This window comes from Prunus dulcis, chromosome 3 (genome assembly GCF_902201215.1).
Source record: "Prunus dulcis chromosome 3, ALMONDv2, whole genome shotgun sequence".
NCBI classification, from domain to species: Eukaryota; Viridiplantae; Streptophyta; class Magnoliopsida; order Rosales; family Rosaceae; genus Prunus; species Prunus dulcis.
In genome coordinates this window covers 19,661,523-19,688,917 of record NC_047652.1, presented here as the reverse complement: position 1 = coordinate 19,688,917, position 27,395 = coordinate 19,661,523, and the positions used below count along the sequence as shown (strand labels likewise).

Genomic DNA, 27,395 nt, shown 5'->3' with positions numbered 1-27,395 from the left:
GATGAACAACATATCACATCACCAAATATAATCATATCACGAAACATAATCGTACCACCAAATATAATCATGCTTTTCTTGAATACATCACCAAATATTTGCATATTTATTCATACCATCCTTTAAAAAAAATATTTTTCTGATACTTATTATTTTTTAAAACATATTTCGGTCTAATTATGTAATAATCTCAAAAATAATACTTGGTTTTATTATTTTTGTGGAAAATCTTATTAAATTGTGTGACTTGTTGGGTGTTTTATGAATTTGGTTTAATGTGAAAATATTGGAATTAAGTGAGTTTAATCTCAAATTTGGACTAAAAGGCCATTATGATTAAGTTTATGATTTTTTTTATTTTTTATTTTTATTTTATGAAGTAGGCTCGTTTAGGCCTGGCCTGTTGGGCTTAGCCTGGCTCGGCCCGATAGGCTTTCTCAAGCCCGGCCCATGAGTCTGGTTTGGGCTTTGAATTTTCTAAAAAAACCCGCGCAGTTTTTTCTCTAAAAGAATATAATCCGGGGTCGACCAAGCCCACAAAGTTTATCCAGGATTATATCATAGCTTGGCCCATGCTATAATGCCAGATTTGTGCTTCATTTACTTTTTTTTTTTTTTTTTTTTTTTTTGGGGGTAGTGGTTGTAATATCTTGTATCCTTTCTTCCATGGCAGAGGCAAATATTTTTCCAGCCAATGTAACTTGTGGCTGGTGGTTCATCAGATAGAAAAGCATCACTGGTTGGGTTCATACGGAAGCAATCTCAGCCGTTCATTTCATCTGTCTTTTTTGTGTGATAAATGTTGAAACCAACCTTAGTACTTGAAGGGAAATAATAAAGACTCATTCATCGCAGCCCTGCTTGTTGCTAGGTTCTATCTTGACCTCTGGTCAAGCTTTTTTAGCTAGTTGGCAGAAAAATAAATATAAGGAGAGCGCAAATTGTGCTCCACCGCTACTAACTTAACTTGTGCATTATTGCAGGAGCATGGGAGGTTTAATTAATAGTCTTTCATAGGTCTTTCGGGGGCCTCAATGTCTTACAATTTGTATATGTGATGTGAATGATCAATTTTGGATATTTATTAACAAACATGCAGCATAAATATAAATCAACCATGCTACTGATGATGATGTGACAAATCATATAAATTTTTATGTTACCTTCTCATAATTTAATTTAATTTTTTGTTGTCAAAATTTGGAAAGGGGAATGGAAGGTGTCATTGCGATTCCAACTTATAATTACTAATATGCTAGCAAATGCTCTTACCACTGAACTACTGACCCTTTGGCATCTTCGCAAAAAATAAGTGAACATAAAATTTAAGATGATGTTTGGTTGCCTCAAGTCACGGAAAAACTATAATGAGGAGTTTAGAGTGAGCAACTTATTTGAGTGAGCAACTTATTTGAGTGGTTCAATCCCACTATCAACATATACGAGGAAACTAATAAATTTAAACATTTTAAATAGTCTAATGGTGGGCTTGAACCCATCAAGCTAGACCCCAGCTATATTCCATGTTGTTTGGGCTGGCCATGTTAATTTGTCTCATCTCATGTTGTTGCTGACAAGCTTTGTGAACTTGGCCCAAAAAAAAAAGTCATGTTATTATTGTTTCAGGACTTCTCTGTTAGAAGATTTGTCAGGGCTATTTAGTGCTTGTTTGGAAGTGCTTCTTCCCGAAGCGCTTATATTAGTAGCGCTTATGACATAAGCGCTTCTATAAAGAAGCAATTTGTCATTTGGATCACATTTAAAAGTACTTTTGATATTTTGTTGAGTGTTTGGCTGACACAGTAAAAGGTTACCTTGAGGCTTCTTTTCTGTTCTCATCTTGTTACCTTGAGCCTTCTTTTCTGTTCTCATCTTTTTCTCCTGAGTCTTTTAGGTCGACATCTAGTTCAATGTATTTGTGTTGTTTCAATTGTTCTTAATTAAGTTATGTTTCTTGTGAACAAAGGATAAAATATAAATTATTGAGGAATAGAATACGTTTTCCACAAGCTGATGGTCTGCTTCATGCATATATGCTGCTGCTATCTTCCTTTGTTGGTTCACTGTGTAGCGTGAATTTTTATACTTTCATTTGTCTTTTCCTGTTGAATATGTATACTGTTCTTCCAGTGTTCGAGAAATTTTTTCAAAATTAAATTGGAAAGGGCATTCAGTTTTATTGAATTTAAAGTTCTGTATACAAAATTCGAAATTTTACGACTGATTAAATCCATGTCTTCCATTTCAGAGTGGCTCTCCATAGCTTATGTGAATGCACAAGATTTTTTAAGTAAATTAGGAAGTGGGAAAGTTTGTAGACATGGATATTGGAGATGATAGCTCCAGGTTATGTTCCTTACAACTTCTAGGAATATGTCAACATCATCTTCAACATTCTTTTCAGCAAATCAGTCGCCCTTCTAGACAAAGAGAAGGAAGCCTTACCTTTGGAGAAACGAGTTCACAGCTATAGCTTTGAACCACAGTAGTCTTCTTCACAAATAAAGTCAGAAAATAAATAGCAAATCTTTTCAATATCGAGAGAAGCTATGAGAGAGATGGAATAGAAGCTTAAGGGTTTCCATGGGTGTTTTGGCATCTGTTGGGCTTTTCACGGGCAGTGTTTTGGTTATAGGAGAGAAAAAAAGAAAAAGAAAAAAAGAGATAGGGTATTTTGGCATTTAAAAAAAATTTAAATATGGGTATTTTCGGCATTTGAAAAGTTTTATTAAAGGGAGCCAAGTGCTTCCCTTGTTTTTGTCTTGCAGCACTTTTAAGAAGAAGCACCTCTCAAGTGCTTCTTCCAAAACCACTCCAAGTGCTTTTAGATCTCACCCAAAGCATTTTTGCAATTTTTGCCAAACACCATTTTTAAAAGACAGAAGTGTTTTCACCCATTTAAAAGCGATTTTCGCTGCTCGAAAAGCACTCCCAAACAAGTCCTTACTTTAGTTATGGTTATTAAATTGTTATTTAGTTTCCTTTTATTAGTTGATTGTAATTGATTTGGTAGTCTCCAAGTAACCTAGTTTTCCTAGTTAAGCTTGTAATATCTCTATAAATACTTAGCCTTTTGGCTCTATCAATAACAACTGAGAATTATTCTTCTTAACAAAATCTCTAATTTCACATGGTATCAGAGCACCGATTCTAGGGCGTCTCTTGAAACTTTTTTACAAACCTTATTTTCTTCACAATCCGATGTTTCACAACCCTAGTTGCTAATCTTTGAAATCCTTTGCCAAATTGAGAGTCGTTGGCGCTTTTCATCCCTCACCCATGATGGGTATTCATCTTGTACAGTCGTCTTGTTCACCCTCTCCTCAATGATCAATATTTTATTCCCGCTACCAAAGCCATACCATCCCACAGTTACTACATCTAACTAAACCAACAGTCGCACCCTTCTTTGGCGCTGCAATTTCCTTATGTTTTTTCATACAAGTATTGCTCTCTATACAAATCATGTTGAGCCATCTCTAGTCATGCTCTCTGTTGCAATCAGATATTGAGCCCATGTTTTCATGTCTACTACGCTTGCCACAACCACGGCATCTTCGGCCTTCATCGAGCCTACCCATCATTTTTTTAAGTCGTCTACGCTTGCGGCAGACACGCCGTCTTCATTGCAATTCCTTCGTGAGCCTCGTCACTGCTCACTGAGCCGTTTATTTCCTCCGTGAGCCTCGTCAACGCTCACCGAGCCATCATGTCTTTGGATAACCCACGACATCTCCAACAAACGCAGGAGGCTCTACACTAGCACCACTGCTGTTGACCAGCCACTGTGTTCATTGATTCTTTGCCCCTACCTAGAAACCATCGATCGCTATATCCAAGCCATCTATCGTAATCTTCCTGATAGCACCTTTTCACAACTGCTGGTCCTTTTTCTCTCTGTGTTGCCATCGCTTCTTTGCACCACGACACCCCAACATGAGCGTTCACTTTCTCTCCTTTGTTTATATACCAGTTTCTCTTTGGGGTTTCACATCAGACCCAATTTTTTGTTTTCTTTCTCTACCTAACTTTTTTTCTTGGCCAAGTTTGATATTTTCTTTCTGTCTCCACATCACTGAATTCTTCTTCTTCTTTTTTTGGCTAACTTTTTCGATGGGTCATATCCTTTTTTCGGTGGGTCATTTTTCAAACCAAAAATAAAAATAAAAGTATTTTTTTTTTTTTTCACTTTCACGCCATCTTCTTGGCTTTGCTCCTTTTCCTTTTTTAATCTCTCTTTCATCATTATTTTTCATTCTCTCTTCTCTTTTTCCAAATCTCAACCCTCTACAAGCTTCGGATTTGAGGGGCAGATATGGGAGATAGACACATTGTCACACATCAGCTGCACACAGGCAGCTGCACACCATCATCAATAGCTTCCGCACAATTGCACCAGCAACATCATCAATCAGTTGCACCAGCAACACCATCATTCAGCTGCCCCAACAGCATCATTATTCAGCCTCAAGAAAAGGCATCATCAACAACATTTGTTGCACATTAGCAACAAAATCACCATCGTTGCACATCAGCAACATCAACAACAGCCTCCATACATGCAACATGCGTTGAACATCAGCACAACTTTGTTTGGGTGCTGCTTCCTTCAACTCACGACTCTCATACATCGTCGGATTTGAGAGGAGCAACAACCCCCTTTACAGCAGCACACCGCTGCTCCATTTGCCTCCAAATTTGCCTTCATTACAACAGTGACACAGCTGCGACACATCTGCCCCCTTTACAGCAGTGACACCACTGCCTCTTTATCAGCAACCTTTGGGAGTAACACCTTTCACAATCTCTTGTGCAAGTTGGACGTTCTTGATATCCACCCTCCAACTTGAGGGGGAGTGTTGGAAATTAGGAACTTTATTAAATTGTTATTTAGTTTCCTTTTATTAGTTGATTGTAATTGATTTGGAGTAGTCTCCAAGTAACCTAATTTTCCTAGTTAAGCTCTATAAATACTTAGCCTTTTGGCTCTATCAATAACAACTGAGAATTATTTTTCTTAACAAAATCTCTAATTTCACAAAGGCCGTTCATGTCTTGGTCCTCAAACGCCTCACTCACAGTGAAAGATAAGCTGATCTTGCCGTCCCCATTTCGGCCCAAATGAATCGTTGGCTTTTGTCCAGCTTCTACAATCCACCAACCTCTCTCTTCCAAGATTCAAACTCAAATCCAATGAGCCCATTCAACCGTACAAAACTATTTGTATGTTTCCTCTATGTTTCCTTCTCAGAATTTACCTCCATTTAATCAACTAATAACGACATAAGGTTCTGAATCACATACCACACCACGGGCCATACGTATGAATTAATTAATCTAAAACAGACAAACATGTCATTATCAGCTCCTCCCGGCAATGGTTGCAGTTACATCAATTCACAGATAATAGGAACATAAAACATTACCTCTCCGCTGACCATGGGCATCATGAGGCCAATTAAACATCCATGTCCCTCACTCAGTCATCATCCTCCGGTATAAATCAATACTTGCAAGGATGTTTAAATCTTACCATTGTTGATTAAAATAGAAATCAACCTCTTTTTTTTTTGTTTTTGGATATTTAGATTCATCAAATAGTATAGCATAACATCCCACCAAGTATCCAAATTAGTACCAAAAACCGTATCGCCGACAATGAACCCACCACCGTCCGTAGACATCCAACCTTCCTCCTCGCGTTTCCCGCAAACCAGCGCCGCCCCAACAGCCTCCGGCGGGGACCAGCGGAAGGTCGCGATCGCCGTCGATTTAAGCGAGGAGAGCGCCTTCGCCGTCCAATGGGCCGTACAGAACTACCTCCGGCCCGGGGACTCCGTCGTCCTCCTACACGTGCGCCCCACAAGCGGCCTCTACGGCGCCGACTGGGGCTCTGTCGACCCCAACCTCCCCAACGACGCCGTTTCCTCCTCCGAGTCCCGGCAGAAGCTGGAAGACGACTTCGATGCCTTCACCACAACCAAAGCTGCCGACCTGGCCCAGCCGCTGGTGGAGGCTCAAATTCCGTTCAAAATTCACATAGTTAAGGACCACGACATGAAGGAGCGGCTGTGCTTGGAAGTCGAGAGGCTCCGGCTCGGCGTCGTCATTATGGGCAGCCGCGGCTTCGGCGCCTCCAAGCGAGCCGCCAAGGTGGGCCGGCTCGGCAGCGTCACCGATTACTGCGTCCAGCACTGTGTTTGCCCAGTTGTGGTGGTGAGGTTTTCGGATGACTCGGACGGGTCCGAACCCAATGGCCCTAACCCGGTCGAGCTCCACCCGGTGCCTGAGGAGGACCACGAGGAGCTCAGTGACGCCGATTCCGGTGAAGATGACCCTCAAGGTTTGACCGGCTATATATCATCAAATATTTATCATTTACTTGGCTGAAAATTGACGTAGTCTGAATATATTTATTTTTTTTGTTCTTTTATGTTGCAGAAATTGCTTGAGAAGGCAACAGGGCTGCATGGGTTAAAGGTTGAAGGGTTTTGCATGGGTTAAATCTTATTGTAATTATGGAAGGTGTAAATTGTTCTTTACTTTGCTGCCTCTGTTCTCATTGTAAACTGTAAATTGTGTGTAAAATTGCTCTCTCTTTTGATATTGATTTCATGCAAACCAACATCTATACTGTTTGTTTGAGCATCGTTCATTGATCTTGTTCAAATTAAGCAGGATGGTGCAATTTCCAACACAACCATTTAACAAACTAATAGGGTGTTCAGAAAGCGCAGAAAAATAAAAGTATCACAAAGTTAATACATTATGCAAACATAGAAATCCAAACACAAACCAAAACCCAACAAAATGTATGAACCACTACAAAGCATGAAAAAAAAAACCTCACATAGCTGCCATAGTTCCCTCGCTCCGACTCCTGCGCATGGAGAGGTCCTGTTTGAGGTTCATAAGTTTGCTGCCCAAATCAAAGTAGTGATGTCGACTATGTGTCGATGCTTTAGTTCCACTGGGAGGGAGGTGCGCATGACGAGCCCTGGACTTCTTCAGCGGCACTACAGATTGATTTCCATGGCCGTGAGTTGATGGCCTGTGAGATGATATACCGTGGCTAGCCTTCCTTGGAGCCTTGTGATCTGGTCTAAGGCCACGATCAAACTGGTGGTTACTAATGCCTAACCGCACGGACCGATCTGCAGCATCCTTCAGAGTGCTATTCTTGATCTGCTGCCGGTTGTAGTAAGCCATGTGGGGAAGAAGTCCTTGCAGATACTTCTTCAATTGGTCGTCTCCAACATTCTTCTGAGCTGGGTTTCCTTCCAAGCTGATGGCTTGCAAGGAGTTGTAGTTAGCTGCAAGCTGACCTAGGCACTTTGCTGTCGAGATTTTGTTAAAACGCAGATCCAGAACGGTCAGTTTTAAGAGGCGATGAAGACCCTCCACCTCACTGATTTTGTTTCCAGCCAAGTACAACTCCTTTAGAGAGGAACAAGAAGCTAGGCCTTCAAAAAGGGAAAAAAATTAAGTTATGACATGAACTATTCAGGGGTAATAAACAAGAAAGCCAGCAACTTTTTGAGAATTATATAATTCAATGTAAGCACCTACCATGTCCAATTCTCAAAATCCTGTTGTAGCTCAGGTCCAGGACACGAAGTCTTGTGAGTTCACGCAAACCTTCAATGGTAGAAATATTGTTTTTTGACAGATTCAACATATGAAGTCCTCTAGGAAGAGCACCAGCAGTTATCCTCACTGCAGCGAGTATGCAAACATAATTAGCAAAAAAGCATGCCGAAAGAACAATGATAAATATTCGAATGGAACAGATGAGTTTTGAGAGGCGAACCTATGGAATTTCCAGATAAATTGACCACCTTCAGATTTACAAAAGCACTAAGAAATGGGATCACTACTAGTCCATGATTTGCCAGGTGAGCTGTGGTGGCAGCTGCACTCAAAGAAGATATATATCTTTTAGCAGCTTCCATGCCAGGAGTGACCTTAGCATCCGTCTTAGCAGCAACCAAACCATTTGAGTCATTGGAGTCTCTCTTCACCTGATCATTAGATTGGGGCAATTCATTTGTTTCTTCCAACGGGCTGCTATGCTGAAGATTATTAACCCATTCCTCAATGCGCTTAACCCTAAAATCCTTGCTTGGCAATTCATTCCAACTTTGAACTGAGGATTCTCCTTGGAGGTTTTTCTCCGTGCGTACCTCATCTGTAGCTGGCACTATCCAGTCCTTTGCATAACCAGAGTAGTTACAGGAATCATAACCATCATCAATGGAGTTTTCAAAATTACGGTTCTCAGATTTACCCCCGATATCATCATCCTTCTCTTGTATTACCTGAATTTCAGCCTCATGAACTGAAATCCCTTTCCGTTGTATGCCTAAGACATGTAGGTCCTCAGAAGATCTTGAATGCACTGGTAAACGGTTAATAGGAGAATGCCCCTCGATAGTCGGAGAACAAGCACTGATGTTTGCAAAAGAATGTGATTTAACAAGCCCTTGTGGTGCACGAGGTGTATGGTCACCAGAGTCAATACCAAACTCTCCAGATGGTGGAGTATCAGAATTTTCAGGGCCTTCCTTTTCTGTATGTAATGGTTCTCCGATTGAGAAAATTGATTCATTATTGACAATTCCAGAACGTACCTGACAATAGTCTGATGTAGGACTTGTCTGACATTGTTCAGGTGGGCTTTCTCCTCTGTCCCTACTTCCATCTGGCACCACCAATCCATTGTGATCCTGAGAACCATCACAAGAAATTCCTTGATCAGTCTCATCCTCGGCGTCATTGTTAGCAGAAGCCCTCCCCTTCAGGTATAATGCACTTCCTAGTGACCTACTCTTTATAATGCGCCCTGTCTGAGTAACCTTGAGGTCACTTTCTTTAATGAAGCTGCTTTCCATATCACCTGATTTCCAATCAGCTTCAAGAGAAGATACATGCTTTAAACTGCTATTAACTTGAGAAATTCCTTCTGTCTGTGATAGGTTTAAGCTTGTTTTGCCAGATGAATTCTTCAAAGCTTGATTTTGAGAAGAAACTTGTAATGTTTTATGCATTGCTTCAACTGAAGGTTGAAGAGTTTTCTGTTTGAAAAAACAAGACTTGGAATCAAACTAAGCCATGAATCATCAAACTAATCATAATAAATCACAAGTGTCGATGACCAAACGCGGTGATTGTTCCACTTACCTTAGGTTTGGGGCAATGGACGTGAGCTTGGAAACATGAGAACCTAACCATTACTGGCAAACTACCAGGGTGGCAAACTACCAGGGCTACATCAACACATTAACTACTTTCGATCACACCGAAAACTATCAACGGCAAACTATTGTGCTCATTATTGTCTGGAAGCTCGAATGAACGTGATCTTGTTATGTACACTGAAGAACTACCATCAAGCTTCCAAAAGTTTAACCCTGGATGGCCTTAGCCATAATCAAGCGACAAACCCACTGAAACGCGGCACAATCTCCAGATGTGTGATGATCTTGATCTCCTTAAAACACAAAGCAAAATCACTCTCTCATTATTACCCCACACCCTTTTAGAGGTGCGAGAAGAAATTAATTTTGCTGCAGCGGCCAGACTGAAAGAAATTATCTGTCAATTGGGGAACCCCAACCAGAACATACACAAGAGCTGCTGGCCTGAGAAACAGAAGGAAAAACAAAAAAGTGACTTCAAAGTATATGTACCGCCCAGGGAAACAATACAGGAATATAACATAATGGGTTATAATTTCAATCTGAGGTACAACAACACAATATGAACTTGCAAGAATCCATGCCAAAAGATGGAGTGAAATCTCATGCTTGCTTGTATACACACTAAAGCTCTAATAAAAGTATAATGTGCTAATCATATAAATTGATCATAAATTCTTTCTGTTGTTGTTGCAATATATAAACCAAAAGCAATATATATAAAATAATAAAAACAATTCGAATGCATAAACAATTAGCTCCTTCAGATGGCTAGATGGGAAAAAGAAAAAAGAAACATACTTGGAAATGCTCAGTAAGTATAATTAACATTGAAATTGGTGACAAACTGAAAATCAAACACAACCCAATACAGGATAAGTAAAAAAGAAAAGAAACAACAAGAAGAACATGTGTTTGTTATAAATAATCAGAAACCCATAAAAGAAAGATGGAGAAAACGAATTGCAGAAACAAAGATCTGACCGTTCCTTAGCCAGATTGTAATAGAGGGCACGCACTGTAAGAGAAAGACCTTGGTTTTCTTCTTCTGCAGCAGAAACTTACAAACTTATTGGAATGCAAATGTTTGTATGTATTAACATATGGTTTTGAATATACGGCGTGAGCTGAAGGCCAAGCCGACTCTTTAACGCTAACCCTAAGCTCGTGGCTGTGATTTATAGGCCCAAATCAACGGCACTGATTTTGTTCTTTTCCCTTTTTTTTTCCCAATTATTTAGGTTTGTTTGGGAGGAAAGAAAATCATGGAAAGAGGAAAGAAGATGTGGAATTGGAAACCGACTGAATTAGATTCTGTATTTTGTTCACATTTGTTTGGTTAATTTGAGGCTGGCGAAGAATTTGTGCTTCGTATTTTTTTTGTTAAATAAATGAGAGAATTTGCGTCCACAAACGCTGCGAGCTGTGAGGGCCCATCTTCATGCACCGTATCCAAAGGCGCTCTTTCAGCGGTTCTTCTTTCTTTTCTGTTTGTTTGTTTATTTCTCTTTTTCACCCTTTTTTTCCTTCTAGGACATAAAAATGGTTATTTATTTATTATTTATTCTGGTATGTATTTTTTATAATCTATAACACCAATCACATAATGACACGATTGACAGAAAAAATTTAAAAGATAATGTGTATTTCTATTTCTTTTCTTTTAAAAAAAAAAAAAAAATCTCCCCACCACAATTGTCATTGCATTGCAGGTGCCTGATTCTGTTACTTAGGAAATGATTAGATGGAAGGTGATGGTTCCAATTCAATTTTAAAATGATTTGGTTGTTCTCTCATTTTCGGTAATTAATATGGCCTACCTTATGTTTATTGACCTTAAATCTTTATATTTGAGAGCATAAATTCAATTGGAATAGGGGAATTTTAATAACAAACATAGAAATCCAAAGAAATCTCCTTTTCTTGAGGCTCTCTTCCTCCTTTCGTAATTATTTTTATAGAAAACACTTTGCTCATAAGTACTTTTCCTAGGAACTCTTTTATTATAAGCACATTGGAATGTTGTTAAACATTCACGTAAGCTTTATAACCCATAAGTATTTTTTAGATTTTCCGCCAAAAGCTTTAATTATTGGTTTTTTCAGTTGTCAGAAACATATTTTTAGTCGTTCCAAAGGCATTATCAAACAAGCTTCAACACGCACCTGCTTTAGAATAGATGGTAAAATAGAATGACTCTTTTTTTGGGTCAAATGCCCAAAAAATACAATATATCAGGGCCCAATAATGAGCCCCGGGTAACTTTGTCTTCGGCCCAATTAGGACCATCCCCATCTGCAACCTCAAGCTCAGGCCAAGAGAAGCTGTTACCTGACGACGACGCTATGGCTTCAAAGCTGCTTCCCCTGAGAAGGCTCTCGAGGCTTCTGAAACCTACATGTTCTGCTTCTTCTTCGACTTTCAGGTCGTCTTTGTACCTTTTAACAGCTTCGAAATCTCTACATCTCTCTGAGAACAGTCACGGACCTCGTTATTGGATTGATTCTAGAAGCTTCTGTTCTAGCCCTTTGAACCTCAACGATGCTGAAGTCCCCGCCGCTATCGATTATCGGTACGTGCCAATTTTTCATCAAACTTAGCTTCTGTTTGCGTACTAGCAAAAATAAGGAAAGGAAGTTTTGATTTTTTTTTTTTTTAAAGGCTATTAAGAAGTTGATGTTGCTTCAACTAAGTTTCGTTTGCATTATTTTTATTGAAAGTTGCAAAATTTGTTTACTTAAGTTGTTGATCTATTAGAAATTTTGTAACGATGGCGATTTTTTTGGTGGAAATGGAATTTTAGTTGAAATTGTTGTTTCCTTTAGAGGCTTAAAGTGAATGTTGCTGATAAATTGATGTGAACACAGTTCTGTACTGCAGGAGGATGAATTTCACAAGCTAGCTGATACTACAATACATGATCTTCAAGAGAAATTTGAGGTGATTCTTTCCTTCCATTCCTTTTCATGCTGAGTAATTCGAGTTTCAAACACATTATGCATTGGTTTCTTTCTTTTGGTACCTAACCCATCATGCACTGTTATTTTGTTATCTTTTCATTGACAATCCTACTTGGACAGGAATATGGAGATAGCGTTCAAGTTGATGGCTTTGACATCGACTATGGGGTGAGAATGGCTGATTGGTGTTTGGAATTGATTAACTAATAAGGAATGTAATTTAACTTTTTGTAACTAATTGTGTTTGCATTTGGCAGAATGAGGTGCTGACCTTAAAACTCGGGGATCTCGGCACCTATGTTTTGAACAAACAAACACCAAATAGACAACTTTGGTTGTCTTCCCCAGTGAGGTATGTTTTCTAGTTGTCACTCTTGTTGGTTTCAGGTTTGAGTGTGTGATTGTGTATTTTATGTAGCATTTTAAAAACCAAGATCTGTTGTTGCATTGTGATCTATATGTTGGTGTATCAAAATGTTTGTGAATCTTTTGATGCCTTGGGTTCATGCCATTGTTTGGATTGCATCAACTAAATGTACAGTTTCTGTATGAACAGTTTGGTAACCTGGAAAACTCATTGATTGTGTACTGTCATTAAAACTGGATATTCTCAACAGGCAACACTAAATGGGCTGATCTGTCACACCGTACCAAGCGTATGCATATATAGAATGAAATGTGTGAATGAACATCTTTTGATCTTCAAATGATGTGCTTTTGCGTGTTTGGTCTTTGAGTTTACATCGGAATCCATGGCTTATTCGTATTTCCTTGATAGAGGCATTTTTTTTTGCAATTCGTACACACCTTAGCATGTGTTTGTGATTGGAAACTAAACATTTAAACTTGTGATTGAATGATAAAATACAGAATTTAACTATGATCTTACAATTTTTCAAAAGTCTCTAGGTTTTTAGTTGAAGCGATGCAGGCTTGAATTATGTGATTCTCATGAATGCAAAGTCTCCCACAAGATTTGGGAAAGGAAGCTCAAACTAATTTAGGAGATGTTATCTGAAAAATGATGTTCAGAGCCTTGAATGGCATCCCTTAGATTGCAACCTGTGCCCTTCCTCTGCTTCCATATAGGTTGTGTGTATGGCAAATCCCATCCATTTGGGCACAGTTTTATTTGTAATCAATCTCAGAAATCAATATTCATGTGCCAATATTCTGAGGGAAGACTTCTTACCATCATGCATCTGCCCAGTCTTCTTCGATGCTTTCATGTATAACATGTTTGCAATCTGATGTGTATTGACATTCCTTTTTTACGCTAACTAGACTGCCTGTACCTTTTGAGCCATGTATTTACTGAAGGGGAATGCTTCACAATCCCTGTCATGTCTTTGACGTAAAATGCCATGTGATGTAAATTAGGTCTCATGTGATGTAAATTAGGTCTCGTGTAGTCACCATCTTGACAAGTACCTATACTGATATTGTAAAACCATGATAGGCATTTTTGTGCTCTTTCTCTATTCACATCTAGCTTATTTATGCTGTTGAGAAATCCACGCCGGGTTTAATACTCACTATTTTGCACCGTGCTTAGCTAAGTTTTTCTTTCATTTTGCTAAAATATATATGTTCTTCATGCAGTGGTCCTTTCAGATTTGACTGGGATCGGAATGCTCAAGCTTGGGTTTATAGAAGGACCAAAGCTCATTTATTGAAACTTCTAGAAAGCGAGATGGAGGAACTGTGTGGCGAACCAATCAGCCTTTCATAAACCACCCCAGAAGGTGGCCAATATAGTTTCACACAGAAATTAATTTCAGTGCTGATAGTTTTACTTCCAGAAAACATTTTGGAGCCCTCCACAGTAGGATGCTTTTGTTCGTGGTGTTTAGTTGTAATCTATCTTGATTAGTTAGTTAATTAATTTGTCAGAAAATTTGTTTGTTTTAAAATCTTGTTTTTGTGATGGCAATTATTCTGTGAATATGGTATAAGATTACGAGCATTCTAATAAGCCACAGATAAGCATGCTTAAGGTTAAGGGAAAGGCACCAGAAGAAATTCATGTCATTCTTTTGAGGCAACAACATTGTAATATTGTTTATGGTATTAACAAAATTGTAATTGACTTGTAAGCATAAGTTCTTTTCTGCGTAGTTAACTAATAGCATCAAAAGAAAAATACTTTCCTCCTTCCGTTTAAGTAGGAACTCTTACATTCATGTCAATGACAATATAATATGTGTGCAAAAGTTTGTGTTTTTTATGAATTATTTTTGCACATATATCAAATTGTTTTGATTTACAGGAATGAGGGGTATCTTCTTTCATGGAAGGAGGCAAGCATTCTCCGCATCATGCAGAATCTCCTATTTCCATGGGATTAAACAAAATAAATGATGGATTTGCAAATGAAAAATAAGCAATGTGAAGTTTCATTTCCAAGTTGCAAGGGATTGATGATATAATTAAGAACTGATATTTTGTAAGTTGTCCCTTTTGTTTATAGAGAAGGTAGTTTGAAATGAAGCACCTCGTAGTTGACATCAATTCAAGACTAATAAACATTTGATTTGGTTGCACTATTTTAAAATAATATTATATTTGGTTGAATAAAAATCCCAGTTGGTTTAGGATTGAGATGAGATAAGATGATTCCTTTCAATCTAATACAACAGTTATTTCTTGTTGATATTAACATTTATAAATGTATAAAACGTGAAAATGAGATCAATAATTGAACGAATTAGAGGAGGTTTAGCACCATTAATTAACAAGTTAAGTATTTTAATGCAATAGTAGGCTATTATTAGCCTACTAGATTATTATAGCAAAGGGCTTACTTTTCTGTAGTTGGTTTTTATCCTCTCAAAATATGCCTTAGCTTTACCAATTGGGTGGCTAGAAATGAAAGTGAAAATTTTAGATGAACCTCCATTGTTGAACGTGGAACAAAATAGCATTTCCCCGAAAACCTTGAAAAAACAAACTTTTAGATATCATCGATTGAGAATTATTACTTCAAATCTAAAAAATAACTTTTACGTTCTTTCCACGTCAATGTACAAAAGAGCGTGAAATTTATAAGAATCATTGAATTCAGAAGACAGCGAGGTGGTTACATTCAGACTTATAAGAATCGTCAACTAACCATTGATAAAAGTGAGTCGCATAATCCATCAAGGACACACAATCGTCCAAGTGCACGTGAGCTATTACTCGATAAACGCTAGTAGTTTAGTTCCACGGGGGACTTTCTTTAGTTACTATACTCTGACATACAGGAATTAAATGACATCTTACAAAGAATGGGGATGGAAAAACAAGCTTCTTTTGTCACCATCATGGTGTCATGTTTCATCAAGTCCTGGTCAGTAGAATTCCAAGATGAGTAAAAGACCTGCTAGCAGGTCTTTTTACGTTTCTGGTTTAGAAATTTCAGAATCGTACCATTACATAGTGCCATACAACCAAACAACACAACCATTAATTCCTCCCCCCACACCCTCCCCAAAGAAAGAAAACAAACACCTAAAACAATCCTCCACCACAAGAAAACAATCCTCTTCCTTTTCTTCCGACTAGCTCTCTTCTACTTTATGCCAATTGCCAAGGTTCCTTAATAACAACCCTTAAAAAAGTATTATTGTTAAAAAGGTGATTAGATTAAAGATGATTGGTTGATGAGCATGTGGCCTCTGCTGAGAAGAGCAAGCGAGAACCACTCTCAACCACAACCTCTTTACTTGGAGCTTTATTCTTGTTATTATTTATTTGTTTATGCTTAATCACTCTGATTATGTATAATAGAGGTTTAATGAAGAAACGATTGCCCCACTTGATGTGAAGGCCGGCCTTAAATAAAACCTGCAATAATATATTATACAGAAGAAAAAATCCTCATTTTCTCCATTAACTAATAATAATCAGCTTTGTTTAAGGTCTTAAGCTCAGATATTTGTTGAGAAAACAATAAACAAACCTACAAGCAAATATCTATCTGCCATTATCCTTTGAGATTAAGAAGAAAACTCCCAAAGACAGAAGATGTAAAGTTGAACCACCACGAAAATAAAATATTTATGAAGTACCCAATTAGGGCCTAACCTCATAACTCACAAAGTTATGATATGGGTGTGTCTAGTAAAAGCTGAAAGGCTAATTGGGTACGTGGTTAGTTGCAACCTATCATGATTCATGCCCAATCAACGTAGCTTGATTTACGCAGACCTCGGTTAGTGTGTTTTCTTTGCACTCAAATTCGAAACGATTGTTGAGTTTTTATGGGTGCCTTTAGCCTGCAAAGCTGTTGATTGCAAAGGAATTTTTATTTGCTGTAGATGCTGGTTTTTTCTCTCTTCTCATAGAATTTTATTTGCTGCAAATGCAATTTATAGAGGAGACTATTTGGATTGATGTCGGCAACATTTTGAATAATGTGAGAAATTTGTTTACTCATTTTTCTTTAAAAAGAAGTTCAATTTCGACCTAGGAAGTGTAACAAAGTGGCTCATGTTATTGTCCGATTTGTTTTACACGAACAAGATGCTTATTATTAGTTAGAAGAAGGTCATGTGTGACTCACGAATTGTATTGTTGATAACTTTAGTGGAAACAATGCTTTTGGTTAATGAAATTTACTTCTTTTCGATACAAAATAAAATTCAAATAACTCTCCCAATAGATTAGATTAGTTTAATTTAGTTATTGTTGTATGGAAAAAAAAAAAAAAAGTAGCTTGATCTACAACTACTACTTAGAACCAGTCAATCTTACTCAACCTCCCTACTATCTACTATACAGGGGAGGGTGCAAGAAGACGTGTGGTATATAGAGCAAAGCTTGGGAATTTAGACAAGTACCCAACCCAACCAATCAATCTCAATTCTCAGCTCACTATTATCATTCACTGGTTTTTGAAATATAACCGTTTAAAAGCACATTCAAAGGTCCCAAATTCCCAATCTAAGACTAAAGGAACCAACCATTTCTATGGAGCATGGTTTATCCGCGTGCCAAAGAATTGGCCATGGCATTTTCTGACACCTGCCATGCCTAAAGGAAAGGCCATCACGCCACCTCCATCAAAGTGCAGAGACAGACTCGGTCTTTTACTCCACACCACACATTTATGTGCCTCCATCACATTCTACTGCCACAGCCATACATTCTTACACCAACATAAAAATCAAAATTTCCAAAGACGCGTGAAAGTATTTTTGGCAAAAACATATTCCGTTTCACTGTTTCTTGTGCTCTGATGAGAATCATTTAAGTTTTAAACACATGCTTTAAACAAAAAATTCATTTAACTATCAAATTTGTTACAAATCATTCGTGGGTAGATTTGTACTTACTACCGTGTTTTCACTATTTATTTGATACAAGTGATATTGGAGGATGGAAATTTAAACACAACATCTCAAATAGATAACTACTTTTAATCACTTAATCCACAAATTCCTTAATGATCTGTTTACTTTCCAATTAATGGCACGTTAAGAGCGTGACACCCTAATTAAAAGGAAGAAAAAATCCAAGCAAGAAAAAAGGAAATTAAATTAAAAAGAAACATAAAGATTCCATTTCCATATGCCAAAAAGAGTTTCTTTACAATATATGGCACGACACGAAAAGGAAGAATCAGAATTACTATCGCGGTTAAAATAAGAAAAAAAATTAAAACAAATTGTCTGACTAATACAAATTTAACTACTGGTCAAATCAGGATCAGTTGAGACTGTTGTTAGGTAAGTAAAAGAATTATCATCATAAACTACCTCATATCCAACGGCCAGGACGCTCAGAAGCGTCAAGATCGAAGGCTATCTTCCCGGCGATATATCATCTTCGACTCAATAACGGGTTCGGACGGCGAACCCGGCCCGTTTAGATCGATTCTCCGGTCTTTTCGTGGTCGCGAGGAGTCAAACGAAGTGGCTCCGCCGTCGGGTTCGGGCCGACTCGCTTGAGCTGCCGAAGCTGAGCCGTACCTCCGTCGAGAAGATGAACGGTCGAGATCGTCCTGTGATAGAAGCACGCACGAATCTTAACCGTTGTAAAACGGGAATCAAAGACAGTTTTGAAAGAAAATAACGAAAACAGAGCAAAACGTACCTGAGAGCGAAGATCCGAAGCCGTTTCTCTGATTCGCTTCAACGAAACGGTGGTGGCCGTTTTGGGACCTTCTGTATCGCCATTGTTTAACGCACTCGCAGCCTCTTCGCTGCTCGATGAGCTCGGCGACGGTGGAGGCGGGGTCGTCGAAGACCACGGCACCACCTGATTATCTCCGTCCTCATCAAAATCATCATCATCATCATCATCTGGATCGTTATCGGAGTCAAATTCATTATCATTGCCGCCTTGGCTCTCTTCGTCTTCGTCTCTGCTTTCATCTCTGACCACACAGCTCTCGCACACGGAAAACGTATGGCCGAGCTTTTCACCGGAGGCCTTCCAAGGCGTCGGAGACTGGCACGAATGGCAGAGGAGGCTCCTAGAGTGCCTCGCCACCAAGAAATTGGCACCGTGAACCTTGGCGTCGCAGTCCCAGCATAAAATCGCCTGGTCCGATTCGCAATAGGTTCTTGCAGGAAGCTGGCACAGCTCGCAGTTCTTCATCTCTCTTGCAAAAGGACTCAAAGTCCGTCTTGAGTTTTCAGATTTTTTCTCTCAGTTTCTCTGTGTGTTTCTCGGAATTTTATTCTCTCTTGTACGGGATGAGTGGGAAAGAAGAGAGAAGGAAGGAAAGGACCACTTGCAGTGTTTTATAGCAACAACCTTGCTTTTGCCTTTAATAACGATTTTACCATTCGAGGCACAAGTTTTTGACGTATCATCTTCTCAACCTGCAAACATTACACCAATGGTAAATGGAAGATAAGTAATACAAAAAAATATTTACCTCGCTTGTGAATGATCGCACGTATTCAATTTTACTTTTAAGCTTTGAGCTTGATAATGAAGCTGTTGCTTGAATTTAAGCAACTTTCTCCGATAATCATAAAAAATCTATTTTACGCAATGTATATAATTTGCAGGTAATTGCACGGATATGAAATTTACTTATTTGGTGAGGAAATGGAAGGTGATATTGGTGAAAAAAAGGAAAATCTTGTCATCCAATTCCAGAAAATTGACCAAAATTTAAGTCCAATTTCTTTTCAACGAGAGAGAAGAAAGGAAAAGAAATTGATTTGAATACCAAGTAAACGAGGGTAAAAAAGTCATTATAAGATAGTAAATGGATGCTAACGACCCACAGAACCTCTTGGTTTGTGTGTGAGAACACCACCGCAATGGTCCAAAGGTTGAAAGGTTGAGAGAGAGGACCAAAAGCTGAGGCTGTGGTGCTTCGCGGTGCCAGGTGTCGGCTTCTGAGGGAACAAAAGCTTTATGTGGTCTGAATATATCCTGAGGGGCCCTTCGGTCTTTGCCCCTTTGGTTGGTGCAGCCCTTGCAGGATATTTTTTAAATCGTTGGTTCGCGTGGCTGACATGTCGTCCAGGTGGCAGATATCAATGTGGGAGATTCGTTTCGCTTACGTGTCGTCATTTGGGCCATCGAACCACGTGGGTCTTCGCACCTGCAACTGATTTTCTATGTATTACGTGTACACTGGGCCCCAACCCGTGCGATTTTCAGCCCTGCATTTCCCGGCTCCGATTGATGTCCACCTCTAATTCTTACGGTCGCTTTGATTAAAAAATTTATAAGATATTTTATGAATGAATAAATAAATAAATAAAGTAAAAGATAAGACTCGTGAAGTCCACGCGCTCAACATGCCATTCGCCAATCCTCCTCGGTCTCGAATGAATGACAATGAACGAGTGGCTGGTTATTCTGCAATAACACGACTCGTCGTTTATTGAGAAATAGATATAAATTGTACACTAGGGGTAGGTATGGTTCGAGCCGGCTCGGTTTTGAATTCAAATCGGCTACCGAATCGGTCCAGTCGTAAGGCCAAATCTGTAATCGAAATCGAACAATAAGGCCCACTTTGATCAAAATTTGTAAACTGGGCCTAGGTGTTTGGGCCGGTCATATCTCATTTTGGGCTAAGGCCCAATAGTTTTAATAAGACATGTTTTTTAGTAAATGCCTATTTGGCATTGTTTATTTGAGGTGATAAGCGATTTTTAAAAATTTTTGGGAAACCCAACCCGTTTGCTAAACTGTAAGAAAATCACTTAGTGTTAAAAATTATTGTGAGAGAAACTATAAAGGAAAGCAACTAATGAGGTGCTTTCATTTTCTGATTATGCAGGAATCAGTTTCGAAGAGGAGCTAGATTTAATGATTAATCTGCAATCATTTTCTGATTATGAGTAAAATCAATACCAACAATACTTTTAACAAAATTTTTACCAAACACCAAACTACTTTATCTTACAGCTGATTTCTCTCACAGTAAATTTGACAGCGATTATTTTCACAGCATAACAATGCCAAACTGGCCCTAATAAGGCTAGAAGAATGATAGGTTATAATAGGAGGTTCTTAATAGTCGTCAAATTATTATCGAATTGTTGAATTGAACCCCTTAACATAACTCCTCATTATAAAAGCTCCTTGTTTTCTAGTTTGTAATTTTTTCAGTTTTAAGGCCCAAATTTAGTATTTCATATTGCCATTAGAAAATTGAAAAATCCACAGCAATCACAACCTGGATATCTGTAAAGTTCAAATAAAGACCAAAGAAGAAGGCTATAAGCTGCAAAGTTCATAGTTCAACAATGTATATCATTCATCAACTTCAACTCTTTTGATCAGTACGTTCATCTTTTCCCCTTTTAGCTTTTTAAAATGATAATCACCGTTGGATCTACAATGTATGTCATACAAGGTTGTATTTCATGGCGGGTAAGGTTGAGCCTAATCTACAAATGCATCTATTTTTAATCGGTTGTCATATCCGAATCGTAGTTATATGGTCAAATTCAACGTCTCAATCTATATCTAGTAAACATCAAATTTGCATTGAATCAGATTATTATCGTATTCATTTTAAATCTTTCCATAATAACGAAATGAGAACGCTAATCCAATCCATACGTTTTTTAACAGCTTACAAATATGAGTTAGAAGCTGCATGACCGAAGCCCAGCCCAACGGAAATGCGGTTGCCTCCAAAAAATTTCTCAAAATCTAAAAAATTGAAAGCAAAATTTGATTTTCAGAGGGAAGAAAAGTCAGCGATAATGGGAAATTTTGAAATATATGAAGTAGGACCAAAGGAGTTCGAGACCTTGAGAAATTTACAAATAACAAAATGAGAGGGAGGGAGATAAATGAAAGTGAATCAGTGGACACAAAGAAAAGATGCAATAAAACCAAACTCAGACGACCTTGACTCCACATTGAGCCAGCTACTACTATTCAATCATGCAGCTTCCTCTAAAGTCATATGAAAACATTGACTGATTGCTACAGGAATAACATTTTCTGCTTTGGCTGGTATATCAAGTGTTTGTTCTAGGTGCAAATTGCAGAGCACTATTGGCGTAAACCTCACATTTTCTGATACTAAACAAGGGAAACAAATGAATGTTGATACGACTACCAGTAGACTCCCTCGAGCCAAGCACATGTGTTTGTCTCCCAGTATTATGTTTATTTCCAACCTTTCATGGTTTGCAAATCGCATGCTATCTTCCATCTTCTCCTCCTATGCGTTACTCTTGTTGTGCTTTTCTCACCACCTGTTTTGCTCTGCTACTGCTAGAGATACTCTAACGTCACGCGACGATCCAATTAGGGACGACGGATCAGAAGGTCTTGTTTCAGCTGGAAGAAGATTTGAACTGGGATTCTTTACACCTTCATCTACAGAAGCAGGAACGTCTGACAATGGAAGATACGTTGGTATATGGTATCATCAACTGAATCCAAGGACAGTTGTATGGGTTTCCAACAGAGATACGCCAGTTCCTGCCAATTCCATTGGAGTTATTGAAATCAAAAGTACCCTCCATGTGTCGGATGCAACTACTGGACATCCTTATTGGTCAGCAAACTTTGCAGTCTCCCCTTCTGCTCTCAACTCGATGGTGAAGCTCATGGATTCTGGGAACCTGGTGTTAAGTGATGGTAACGATCAGTTGGCAGTGAATAATATTTTGTGGCAGAGCTTTGACAGTCCAACTGATACATTCATTCCTGGGATGGTGATGGATCAAAGCTTAGAATTGACTTCATGGAGAGACCAAGACGACCCGAGAATCGGCGACTTCACGTTCAAACTAGATCAAGAAGGAGACCAGTTTGTTACCTTAAAAAATTCGACTCCTTACTGGAGAAGTGGAGGGTCAGGTAGTAAATTTTCTAGCTCGGCCGGAATGTTTCCTCCACTAGATCTATTATCAAATTTCAGCAAGAGTACTGCCAGATCTAGAGGACCAAATAAATATAATAATTTTACAACTGTGACAAGATTGGACTATAATTATACAAGAATGCTGATGAGTTTTACTGGGGAGGTACAGTTTTTGACCTGGATTAATCACACAAAGCAATGGAATTTGTTATGGAAGGAGCCAAGAGATCGATGCAGAGTGCTTAATGCTTGTGGGAACTTTGGCAGCTGTAACTTTAATAATTGGCCGTTGGTGTGCAAATGTTTGCCAGGGTTTAAACCTCAGTTTGCAGAGCAATGGGAAGTCGGAGACTTTTCAGATGGATGCGCAAGGGAGTCGACAATATGTAGCAGGGACACTTTCTTGAGCTTGAAGATGATGAAAGTGGGAAATCCAGACGCACAAATAACTTCTGAAGATGAAATACAATGCAGGAAAGCGTGCTTAAATAGCTGCCAGTGCCAGGCTTTCTCATATGGTGCAGGTGTAAACAGCACTAGCAGGGATACTGCTACTTCCTTGTGCTGGACATGGTCGAGCGATCTAAATAATCTTGAAGAAGAGTATGATAATGGCCACAACCTCTCTGTTCGAGTAGCCTTGTCTAGTTTAGGTATTGCATTTCTCTGTTTAATTTTGGATTACGATGGAACATATGCAGTTGTTGGTTTGTTTCACCAAACTACTTTACAGTTGAAAAAAGATGTAAGAGAGTGAGAGTTTAAAGCACCTCAGTTAGGATGAAATTAACTACAATCAATAATGTTGAGGGATGTCATACGTGCGTAGGAGTAACAAACTCTACACACATACACAACTAAACAGTCCGTGTTATATACTAGAAGCATTCTATGTTAAGCTTTTACATGTGAGTAAGATTGCAGAAGCATGAGGTTAATGTTAATTTTTTAGTTCGTTATGACAATCAAGAAATTACATCTTGTGCAGAATCAACCGTAAGAGACTGCAAGCCTTGTGGCACAACCATCATTCCTTATCCCCTGAGCACTGGACCGGATTGTGGTGACCCCATGTATTCCCGTTTCAATTGCAGCACCATCATAGGCCAGCTTAGCTTCGTGGGACTGACAGGCACATTCTTTAGAGTTATTAGTATCAACCCAAGTACACAAAGATTCGTCATCCAAACCAAAAATTGTGATCCTATGAACAGAGTCCAAAGTCAGCAGCTGAACCTATCTCCATTCACAGTGACCAGATGGTGCTATGTTCCCCTGGGAAATTTTAGTTCTCAAGTTTCATCCGGAGGTACTAATGCAGTAGAAATAGGTTGGGAGCTGCCGCTGGAACCAGCCTGTACAATATCTGCAGACTGCAGGGGTTGGCCACATTCAACTTGCAGTCCAGCAAGCGATGGAAAGAAAAGATGCCTTTGCAATGCCAATTATCAATGGAGTGGCTTTAACTTAAATTGTACTCAAGGTGAGAACGCGTTAGGCTAGGCATAAAATTGCGCTGATGCATGAACCTGTTAGTGCAAATCAATTTATGTTGGGACCAATGCTTGTCCGTCTGAGTAGAAATCATAGAAATAACTGAAACTAAGTAGAATTTAACTGATAAATCCAATCATTTATTTGGCTCATTATAAATGCATCATGTCATTTTAGATTGTTCACTTCAGTAATCTAATTACATGATAACAACTTCATGTAGAATTTCCTCTTGCTTTCTTATAGAAGGTAATCTTCAACAGACACCAAAATCGCAAATAGAAGAACAACCAAGAAGGAAAGTGCCAGTGTCTCCGATACTGATAGTTGTGGCAGTTGTTACAAGCGGAATTTTTCTTGCATGCATCGTTTGTGTTTATATATGGAGAAGAAAGATAACCAAGAGACAAGGTAACTACTTTGCTATATGCACTCTATGCATGAACATCTGCAGGATTGGTCCTATTGAATGACAGCATGAGAATAATATTCTTCAATTTCATGTCTTAGATAAAATAAATCGAGCACAACTTGATAGTGAAAGGCGAGTCCAAGAGTTGATAGACACAGGTGAGTTCAAGGAAGAAGATGAGAAAGGTATAGATGTACCCTTTTTCGATTTGCAAAGCATACTAGACGCTACAGATAATTTTTCAAATGCAAACAAGCTTGGACAAGGGGGCTATGGCCCTGTTTATAAGGTAATGGAGGAATACTTGTTTTCCATTTCATTGCAATTGAGCCACCTTAGCAACATTTTATGTGTTGTGTTATTTTCCCTCCAAAATTGTTTTATCATTAATGTATTCTGGTTAGTTGTAAATTCATGTGAGAGGGAATTTTTTTTTGTCCAGGGAAAGTTTCTTGGAGATCAAGAGATTGCAGTAAAGAGGTTATCAAGGGCTTCAGGACAAGGCTTACAGGAATTTAAGAATGAGGTGGTGCTGATTGCCAAACTTCAACACCGAAACCTTGTTAGGCTTAAAGGATATTGCATCAAAGGAGAAGAAAAAATTTTACTCTATGAGTACATGCCTAACAAAAGCTTAGACATCTTTATATTTGGTTTGTTCCTAGTCCTCATTTCAGTTTTTTTTACTGCATCATATATGGTTTCTTGATCACCAGATCTCCCAAGTTTCTCTAACGGAAAATGCAAATTTTGCCAGATCATACAAAAAGCTTGGTTCTTAATTGGGAGATGCGCTTTAACATCATTTTGGGAATCGTTCGAGGACTTCTTTATCTTCATCAAGATTCCAGATTGAGGATCATTCACAGAGATTTGAAAACCAGCAACATTCTCTTAGATGAGGAGATGAACCCCAAAATATCTGACTTTGGCTTGGCGAGGATTGTTGGAGGCAAAGAAACTGAGTCGAACACAAACACAGTAGTTGGAACTTAGTAAGTTTCGTGTGGACGGTTTAAATTTCAGGGTGGATATTTCATAATTGTAGCACAAATTTGAAATTTCGAGTCGTTGACCCTTTTAGAGGGAAGTGCTTTGGTGCCTGCATATTTTACGAACTGTTATTATAATTTGTGATGCAGTGGTTACATGTCTCCAGAGTATGCATTAGATGGAATTTTCTCAGTGAAATCAGATGTGTATAGCTTCGGTGTTGTTCTTCTTGAGATAATCAGTGGAAAAAAGAACACAGGATTTTATCAATCCAAACAAACTTTCAGCCTCATAAATTATGTAAGTCTGTTGAATGAATCTTTCATGCCCATTTATTTGCTTCATCCCCATTTTATACTTTACAACATTTGAAATTTAAACATTTTCCCAGGCATGGAGACTGTGGACAGAAAACAAGGCCTCGGAACTAATGGACACGACTTTGGATGAAAGTTGCAACAAAAGTCAATTCATGAAGTGTGTCAATGTTGGGCTCTTATGCGTACAAGAAGACCCTGTTGATCGTCCCACCATGTCAAATGTTCTTACCATGCTTGACAGTGAAATTGCAATCTCTCCAACTCCTAAACAACCAGCCTTTCTCCCAAGGAGAGGCAACTCTAGCACAGCTTCTTCTTCTACTAAGCCAGAAACATTTGCTGAAATAACTACAACTCTAGATGAAGGTAGATAATGAAAGAATGGTTTGAGGCTGTAGTTAGTCTTTATATCCTTTTCAAGACATTTTTTCTAGTAAGAAGGCTAGAAGAATGATAGGTTATAATAAGAAGGTTCTTAATAGCTGTCAAATTATTATCGGACTGTTGGATTGAACCCCTTAACATAACTCCTCATTATAGAAGCTCCCTGTTTTCTAGTTTGTAATTTTTGCAGTTTTATGGCCCAAGTTTAGTAAGGCCGCAAATAATTCAAGCCACCCAGTTTATAGGTTTTTCTTACTGAACCAAGGTTTCAAAATCGGAATTCCAGACAGCAAAACGATCCAATCCAACCCCATACACAGCTAGAGCATGTAGGCCTGGGCACGGTTCGGGTCGGGTCAAATTTTGGCCGACCCGCAAGCCAAACCGAAGTGGAGCTCGGTTCTCGGGTCGGGTCGGGTATAGGGTGAAATCCAAAAAATGGGCCGAACCGAAAATGGGCTCGGTTCTCGGGTCGGGTCAGCTTTGTCTCGGTTTGGGCTTGAGCCCATTTTTACAATTTTTCAAAAGCCTAAATCTGATTTATTTGGGGCCAAAAAAAGCCCAAATCATATTTTTTTTAGCAAAACAAAGCCCAATCCGATTTCATTTCAGCCAAAACCCTTTTTTTTGTTGTCAAATTGCCAAAACCTATTAAATTCTTATGAACAAGCCCAAAACACTTTTTACTTGTCTTTCAAAACCTGAAATTATGGACATTCAAGCTATAAAAATCCATCATTCCAATCTAAGTTTCTAGACTAAATAAATCTCACACACACATTCAACCAACCAACCAAGGAAAGGAAATATAATCTCTTACAAACCATTACAAAAAATAATACACCAACCAAATTAAACTTATGACATTAAAGATTACAACCCATCACAAAAATACACATAGAGATAATATCCTTGCAAAAAATATGTTGCATCCATTCTTCCAAAAGCCTTCACAAAGCAACCTACACAACACTTAAAAGGATTAACACAAAGTTTCACCATCAACAAATCATAATTAAAATAAGATGCAATAAAAATACCTTCCAACATATCTTAATCACACTAAGAAGGGAGAGTCTTATTCAAATTTGTCATGGAGAGTCTTATACAAAAACAGATTATAAAAACAGATTATAAAAACAGATTACAAAAACAGATTACAAACACAGATTTAAACAAAAACAGATTACAAAAACAGATTACAAACACAGATTACAAACACATATTTAAACAGATTACAAAAACAGATTTAAACAAAAACACATTACAAAAACAGATTTAAACAGATTACAAAAACAGATTTATACAGATTACATAAACAGATTTAAACATATTACAAAAACAGATTTA

The 27,395-nt window shown here is 38.4% G+C and overlaps 5 protein-coding genes and 1 long non-coding RNA gene across 6 annotated transcripts; 3 read left to right on the top strand and 3 right to left on the bottom strand.

Annotated features, from left to right (window-relative positions):
* The first annotated feature begins 5,181 nt into the window (after nt 1–5,181).
* LOC117623373 (universal stress protein PHOS32-like) lies at nt 5,182–6,615 on the top strand. Its single transcript, XM_034354321.1, has 2 exons — nt 5,182–6,343; nt 6,442–6,615. Exons 1-2 carry the CDS (start codon nt 5,659–5,661, stop codon nt 6,450–6,452), a joined length of 696 nt encoding a protein of 231 aa, XP_034210212.1. The 5' UTR covers nt 5,182–5,658; the 3' UTR covers nt 6,453–6,615.
* An 88-nt stretch (nt 6,616–6,703) lies between these two features.
* LOC117623372 lies at nt 6,704–10,665 on the bottom strand. The gene is made up of 5 exons (XM_034354320.1): nt 10,182–10,665; nt 9,181–9,641; nt 7,811–9,074; nt 7,570–7,716; nt 6,704–7,463 (listed from the first exon to the last, which is right to left on the bottom strand). Exons 2-5 carry the CDS (start codon nt 9,229–9,231, stop codon nt 6,847–6,849), a joined length of 2,079 nt encoding a protein of 692 aa, XP_034210211.1. The 5' UTR covers nt 9,232–9,641; nt 10,182–10,665; the 3' UTR covers nt 6,704–6,846.
* Nucleotides 10,666–11,323: 658 nt separating this feature from the next.
* On the top strand, nt 11,324–14,253 carry LOC117622068 (frataxin, mitochondrial). The gene is made up of 5 exons (XM_034352591.1): nt 11,324–11,769; nt 12,065–12,137; nt 12,278–12,325; nt 12,415–12,509; nt 13,760–14,253. Exons 1-5 carry the CDS (start codon nt 11,390–11,392, stop codon nt 13,887–13,889), a joined length of 726 nt encoding a protein of 241 aa, XP_034208482.1. The 5' UTR covers nt 11,324–11,389; the 3' UTR covers nt 13,890–14,253.
* Nucleotides 14,254–17,674: 3,421 nt separating this feature from the next.
* On the bottom strand, nt 17,675–18,941 carry LOC117623528 (zinc finger protein CONSTANS-LIKE 1-like). The gene is made up of 2 exons (XM_034354539.1): nt 18,236–18,941; nt 17,675–18,143 (listed from the first exon to the last, which is right to left on the bottom strand). Exons 1-2 carry the CDS (start codon nt 18,740–18,742, stop codon nt 17,931–17,933), a joined length of 720 nt encoding a protein of 239 aa, XP_034210430.1. The 5' UTR covers nt 18,743–18,941; the 3' UTR covers nt 17,675–17,930.
* Nucleotides 18,942–21,756: 2,815 nt separating this feature from the next.
* On the top strand, nt 21,757–26,035 carry LOC117622425 (G-type lectin S-receptor-like serine/threonine-protein kinase At4g03230). The gene is made up of 8 exons (XM_034353092.1): nt 21,757–23,095; nt 23,431–23,925; nt 24,183–24,347; nt 24,447–24,637; nt 24,791–25,001; nt 25,106–25,343; nt 25,491–25,641; nt 25,733–26,035. The coding sequence occupies exons 1-8, from the start codon at nt 21,772–21,774 to the stop codon at nt 26,033–26,035; spliced, it is 3,078 nt and encodes a 1,025-aa protein (XP_034208983.1). The 5' UTR covers nt 21,757–21,771.
* Nucleotides 26,036–26,768: 733 nt separating this feature from the next.
* Nucleotides 26,769–27,154, bottom strand: LOC117622935. The gene is made up of 2 exons (XR_004585050.1): nt 27,086–27,154; nt 26,769–27,007 (listed from the first exon to the last, which is right to left on the bottom strand). It is a non-coding gene; the product is annotated as an uncharacterized LOC117622935 (long non-coding RNA).
* Nucleotides 27,155–27,395: the final 241 nt, after the last annotated feature.

Coding starts and splice junctions, on each gene's coding strand:
- LOC117623372 (XM_034354320.1), bottom strand. CDS start 9,231: ATGGTTAGGTTCTCATGTTTCCAAGCTCACGTCCATTGCCCCAAACCT. Junction 9,075..9,180: donor TCCATTGCCCCAAACCTAAG/GTAAGTGGAACA, acceptor TTTTTCAAACAG/AAAACTCTTCAACCTTCAGT. Junction 7,464..7,569: donor GATTTTGAGAATTGGACATG/GTAGGTGCTTAC, acceptor CCCTTTTTGAAG/GCCTAGCTTCTTGTTCCTCT.
- LOC117622425 (XM_034353092.1), top strand. CDS start 21,772: ATGCTATCTTCCATCTTCTCCTCCTATGCGTTACTCTTGTTGTGCTTT. Junction 25,002..25,105: donor CTTAGACATCTTTATATTTG/GTTTGTTCCTAG, acceptor AAATTTTGCCAG/ATCATACAAAAAGCTTGGTT. Junction 25,344..25,490: donor AACACAGTAGTTGGAACTTA/GTAAGTTTCGTG, acceptor TTTGTGATGCAG/TGGTTACATGTCTCCAGAGT.
- LOC117622068 (XM_034352591.1), top strand. CDS start 11,390: ATGACTCTTTTTTTGGGTCAAATGCCCAAAAAATACAATATATCAGGG. Junction 12,138..12,277: donor ATCTTCAAGAGAAATTTGAG/GTGATTCTTTCC, acceptor CTACTTGGACAG/GAATATGGAGATAGCGTTCA. Junction 12,326..12,414: donor GCTTTGACATCGACTATGGG/GTGAGAATGGCT, acceptor TGCATTTGGCAG/AATGAGGTGCTGACCTTAAA.
- LOC117623373 (XM_034354321.1), top strand. CDS start 5,659: ATGAACCCACCACCGTCCGTAGACATCCAACCTTCCTCCTCGCGTTTC.
- LOC117623528 (XM_034354539.1), bottom strand. CDS start 18,742: ATGAAGAACTGCGAGCTGTGCCAGCTTCCTGCAAGAACCTATTGCGAA. Junction 18,144..18,235: donor CTTCGGATCTTCGCTCTCAG/GTACGTTTTGCT, acceptor CTTCTATCACAG/GACGATCTCGACCGTTCATC.